At 56.8% G+C, this 6,000-nt stretch overlaps 1 protein-coding gene across 1 annotated transcript; it reads right to left on the bottom strand.

Moving 5' to 3' along the window:
- Positions 1-2,010: 2,010 nt before the first annotated feature.
- On the bottom strand, positions 2,011-3,998 carry LOC137846171 (butyrophilin subfamily 3 member A2-like; the record flags this gene model as incomplete). Its single annotated transcript, XM_068663875.1, has 3 exons — positions 3,811-3,998; positions 3,051-3,398; positions 2,011-2,303 (listed from the first exon to the last, which is right to left on the bottom strand). Coding segments are annotated over exons 1-3 (741 nt in total), but the record flags the coding sequence as incomplete, so codon positions are not given.
- Positions 3,999-6,000: the final 2,002 nt, after the last annotated feature.

Genomic DNA, 6,000 nt, shown 5'->3' on the forward strand with positions numbered 1-6,000 from the left:
CAGGAGTGTCTGGAGAAGGGCAGGAGCTCCCCAGGGCTAGGGAAAGGGTCTTGGGCATGCTGTCCCTCAGGCACAGCTGAATTCCCAGTGTCTCCAGACAGAACCAGGGGCGGATGCTCTCCCCATTGAAGGAGGCTGCTGTGAAAGTGAAGATCTGGACCCCATTGTCAGCATTGTTAAAAGACAACTGCCCATGGGTACAGTCCAGACAGACCCAGATCCTTGTGGGGACAGGGGAAACTGATAAGGGAGTGGGAGGAGATGTGAGAGACATGAGCTGTCCATGAAAGTACTGCAGAGCCCAGATCCCTTCTTCAGTGCTCATGTTGATCCGCCCTTTTCTCTCCACAGAAGCCCTGGACACCCCCACAGCCCACCAAGAATCCTTTAGCCGTTCTCCCTCCACCTCCACCAACCAGCAGTGCCTCCCCTCTCTGAACTCCTCACGGCCCAGCACGCAGCACCTATAGTTAAATCTCTCTGGTGTGTCAGCCACCTGCTGCCATTTAATTTCCCGTCTCACACTGCTGTTGTCCTGAGACACAGCAAGCCGGGGATGAGCCGTGTCTGGATCCAGGGTCACCTTCACTGCAGGGACAGAAGGAGCCAGGCCATCAGGGGCAGAGCTCAGCCCTGGGTGGCTTTCCCCAGCTCGGGGCCAGGAGCTGCCCCACAGGGCAGAAGATGGGGCACCTCTTGGCTCCTGAACATGCCACAGCAAGGGCAGGAGAAGCGCCTCAGAGGGCAACCCAATACACACCTACCTCTATTATGAGGCAGGAGACACCTTCTCCATGCTGTAAGGAGAGGGGAGAGCTGGTCACAGCCCACAGCTGGTGCCCAGTGGGTGTGGGCAGGGTGAGGGGCCAGCCCTGGGCTGCTCTGTCCCAGCTGCCCACCCTCCCCTTACATTGCTTTGGCATAGCCATGGGTCGAAGCACCAGGAGACTTACCCAGCTCTGCAGCTTGTTTCTCTGAAAAGGAAAGTGAAAGTAATGCATGATCAGAGGGAAGTTGGTCAGCCCATGTTAGACCCTGAACACATCCCATGACGGGGATAATACAGCCTTGTTCCAAGGTGGGACCCAAAACATAGTGGTCCAGCTATGAGCAATGCTCTTAGTGCATCTGGAAACACAGACACTTGTGCAGATTATATCTCAGTGGTACCGTAGACATTACCCAAATGAAAAAAAGATTGTTGGAGGACGTTCCGTTCCTGTCCCAGAAGCGTCAGTGCAGAGCGGGGCAGCCCCGCAGCTCGCTCCCCGTCCCCACCTTGATCCCCGTTCCTTTCAGCCATCCCAGCCGTGTCCCGTGCCCAGGGCAGCCCCAGCCCCAGCACTCCCCACTCCCACCCCAGGCTCCAGCTGCTCCTCCAGCACCCCCGAGCCACCAGCACACAAGCCCCCAGAGCCCACCCAGACCAGGCCCTCCCGCACAGACACCACTTCCCCAGGGGCTGGTGGCAGGGACTGCAAGGACTCACCCAGCTCTTGGCTCTGTGCCACTGAAAAGCAAATGTGGAGGAACAGGTGGTGAGCAGAGCAGCTTGGTTGCTGGGTGGGAAAATGTGGAGGGGGGCTGCGCCTTGCCACCAGCCCCACGCTGCAGCCATGCTCCCTGGCCTCCCACCCAAGACGATCCTAAGGCTTTTGGCATCCCCAGGAGAACATTCCCTTAATCCTCCTACGCACCTCCCTGGGCCAGGGCTCAGCCCCGCTCCACACCCAGGCGGGTCCCTGCAGAACACCTCCCTCCGCTCCATCCCTGCGCTGCCAGCTTACCTTGCTTTCGAAAGAGATAAACACCGAGGCCAATGGACACAGCCAAAAGCACGAGGACCACAGCCAGAGCCACCATCCAGGGCTGGGCGTTGCGGAAGAAGGGAGCTGAAAAAAGGCACCAGGAAAAGGGCTGCATTTCCATGTGCGTGGATGGAAGAGCAAGACCCAGACTTCTCGCAGCACAGGAAAAGTGCAGGGGCCACGTACACCTCACCCTGGCTGTGCCATTTGTACCTGCAATGTGCAGGGAAAATTTCCTCTCCTGCTGTAGGTGGCTGTTTCTGACCACGCAGGACAAGGGCCCCTCCACGCTCCCGGTCATGATGACGGCGCCTTCGATTTCAAAGAGCCCCTCCTGGTCCTGGGAATGTGTCTGGAAGACCGAGGGCAGGTGCTGCCCACGAGCATCCCTCCACAGCAGCTGCGGCAGCGGGTACCAGCCGGCCAATCGACACAGCACCCGGACGCCTCTGGACTCATAGCCCCCCAGGGAGAGGTGGGGGTCAGCGCCTGTGGCTGGGGGAAGAGTGCGTGTCTGGGGCTTGACTTGGGGAGGGATTCCTTTCAAGGCAAAGACCCCATCTGCTCCCATGACAGACACATCCCAGCACAGCTACGGCTACAGGGTCTCAGGGACCAGGCACTCCAGGTACTCACCCTCACCCAAAAATATCCCTCCAATGTGCCAGACTCAGAGAGCAGGGCTGCACAATGGCAGTGGCTTGAAATTGCCCAGAAAACCCAGACACTGAGCTTCAGCACCTCCAGGCAGCGTCTCTGCACCAAGCCGTGCTGGGTCAAGGAGCCCCAAGACTTCCTGACAATGTGTTTCCATGTGTCCCCAAATCACATGGAAAACACAGGTGCCAAGCTTCAGCTCCTCCAGGCAGTTGCTGTGCACCAAGCCGTGCTGGTTGATGAAGCCCTGAGACGTCCAGGCAACGTCTCAGGTCTCCCCCAGCACAGAAAGCAAAAGTAAAGCAGACATCCGGCTGCTCAGAGGACTCTGCGATTCTCCCTGTGTGGTGCTTGGTCCCATTGCTGACACAGCTGAAGGTGCTGCTCAGCAGCCTGTGCCCAGTGCCCTCACAATATTATGATTATTGTCTTCAAGGACACCAGTGAAAACTGACAAAACTATCCAGGGAGCTCTATCCCCAAATATTACCTCCACATCTATAGGCATGCTCCATGCTGTGAAACAGCTGAAATATTGAAAGGGCATGTAAAGTCTGCCCTGGCAGCATCACCCCAGCCACTAACCTGACACCTCCAGATCCACAATGGCTTCAGCATAAGCATCAGCATCTCCCACAGTGCAGAAATACAGGCCCTCATCAGAGGGTCTCAGCCCCGTGATTCGCAAATCCAGTCTTCCAGCAGAGACACCATCTCTGAGCAACTCTGTCCTCCCGGCATATGCCCCCATGTGCTCCCCGTACAGGTCCTCTCCATTGTGGTAGTGGTGCACTGTCTCAGAGGTATGGTCCCGGATCCACCTGACCTCCAAGGTTCGAGCATCGCGTTGAGGGGACAAGTGGCAGGGCAGCACGACATCCTGCCCCACGGTGGCAGTGACAGAGTGGCCTGGTCCCACCACTCTGAGCTGGGCTGGGCAATGGAGAAGGGCACAGAGAGGAGGTGAGATTTTGCCATTTTAAATTTAGGGACAGTGAGTGTCAAAGGGCGTGAGTTGGTGTGGGAGTTGGTGCGTGCTGCGTCCCCAGTGTCCCATGGGAAAACACCGGAGAAAGAGGAGAGGGAGAGGGAGGACGTGCAGGAGAAGGAGGTGTGCTGGGAGTGGGAGCCCTCTCTGCAGCATTCGGGCAGGTGAAAGTGAGTCAGAAAGGGCAGTTAGGGCAGCACCCGTCTTGTGTGGAAGAACAAAAGTGAAAGTGAAACCCAGCAGGGACCGAGCTGTGGGTTCAGGTCCCCCCTTTCCCACAGCCGCTCCCCTGCCCCGCAGCAGCACGTCTGTAAGGCCCAGGGGGGAGAGCCCCAAAGCAGCCCCACAGGATCCTACCTGAGCCCAGCCGGAGGAGGAGCAGAGTGACGAGGAAAGTCAGGAGATCTCTGCCATGGCCGGTGAAGCTGGGCTGGCTGCAGCCCCAGGGGAGCCCCATCTGAGAGAGTGGTTGCCCAGGGGGCAGGTGGCCCCCCAGAGGTTTTTCTCCAAGCTAAGATAGACCTCCCTCGTGGCACCCAGCAGAGCTGCAGAAAGTAGAAGGCTACGCCCAACTTTCCCAACCTTTGCCCAGTTCCTGGCTGCAATAACCCTCCTGGAACAACTCTGCCCATAGGGCAATGTCTGGGGAGCTCTGCAGGGCTGGCACCACCATCCCATCGCAGCTGGGTGCCCTTTAGCATGCACCAGTTGCTTGTGACCAGGAAGGGCCTCTCCAGACCTCCAGGGAAAGCCACTGGCTATGTTCGTTCATCTCCATGCATGCAAGGAGGAATCAAACTGTGAGCAATGGGAAAATGTGGAGAGATGGCAGTGAAGAGCTGAGCAGAATTGGAGGCTGCAGGGAATGGGGCATGGCTGGGTGCCGAGCCCAGAGCTGCCACCCTTTGCCCAGGGTGCTGAAGGCAAAGTGCCAGCCCTGATCCCGGCTCCAGTAAAGCAGGCATGGCAGAAGTTTGGCTGAGATGGGCAGGGACCTTCTTCAAGAGCTTAGGTGGATAAAGAAAGTTCCTGTTTGGAAGGGAAGTCAGGCAACATGGAAGGAGTACAGAGGTACTGTTTGCCTTTGTAGGGAGAAAATTCATATGGCCAAAGATCAATTTGAGTTGAAGCTGGACAGTACTGTGAGGGGAAATAAAATACTTTTTGTTTTAAACTGTCTTAAGAGCTACAGTAGGATGAGAGAAAGCATTGGTCTGTTACTTGATGTGGATGGTCAAACAGGGTCATTCACAGAGATGTTTATTGCTTTCTTTGCCTTTAAGACTGATGCTGGGCTGTGGGACCCCATGTGCCCTGAGCTGGAGGACAGTGACTGCAGGAAGAATAAAGTCCCAACAACATCGAATTTGTGTGGGATTTGCTGCTCCAGATGAATGCATACAAGACTATAGGGCCTGATGGGATTCATCCCAGAGTACGAAGAGAACTGGCTGAAGGCATACATCTTCCCCTCTAGGCCCTTCACCATCTCTGTGGCCCTTCTCCGGACACTCTCCAATAGTTTCACGTCCTTCTTGTACTGTGGTGCCCAGAACTCCACAGAGTCCTCGAGGCGATGCCGCAGAGTGCAGAGTAGAGTGGGACAATCATTTCCCTTGACTGACTAGCAATGCCATGCTCGATGCGCCCCAGGATACGTTTGGCCGTCCTGGCTGCTAGGGCACACTGCTGGCTCATGTTCAGCTTGCTGTCAACCACAACCCCCAGATCCCTCTCTGCAGGGCTGCTCTCCAGCGTCTCATCCCCCAGTCTGCACGTATAGCCAGGGTTGCTGTGTCCCAGGTGCAGGACCTGGCACTTGCCTTTGTTAAACTTCATGCAGTTGGTGATTGCCCAGCTCTCCAGTCTGTCCAGATCTCACTGCATGGGCTTTCTACCATCAACATATTCAACAACTCCTGCCACGGAATGTCGTCCTTCCCAAGCTGATACTACATGTGCTTCCCACAGGCAGCAGCTCTCCAGCAACTGCTCCAGTATGTGTCTGTAGCATGGGGTACATCTGTCAGGAGCAAACTGTTCCAATCTGGGTCCCCCACGGGTGGCAGCTCCCCCCAGACCTCCTGATCCTGTGTGGGCTCCTCTCCATGGGCTGCAGCTTCTGCCTGGGGCCTGGATTTGTGGGGCTCTCCATGGGCCGCAGCCTCCTCCAGGCCCCTTCCACCTCCTTCACTGGGGGCTCCTCCATGGGCTGCAGTGTGGAGATCTGCTCCACCTGTACTCCCGCTCCATCCACTAACTGCCCCAGTCCCCTAACGTCCCGTTTGACAGCCTTCAGGCTTCTCTCTTCAATGTCATCACTGCCAGCCTGGACTATCAAAAGAGGATAGCAGTCCTGAGGCTTGGATTCGACCCAAGGCATCCTCCTGGCTACACTTTCTACCTCTTTCTCAGCTACCGGTCTCTCAAGCTGCAGGGCCTCAAGCCTGTTGTGGAAGGGCACCTGGGAAGGTGGGGCCTGTATGGGGTGGCATCGCCTGCAATGTTGAGCAGGGACCTGTCTCCATTCCTGCTCAACTCCTAGGT

This window comes from Anas acuta, chromosome 31, assembly GCF_963932015.1.
Source record: "Anas acuta chromosome 31, bAnaAcu1.1, whole genome shotgun sequence".
Taxonomy (NCBI): Eukaryota; Metazoa; Chordata; class Aves; order Anseriformes; family Anatidae; genus Anas; species Anas acuta.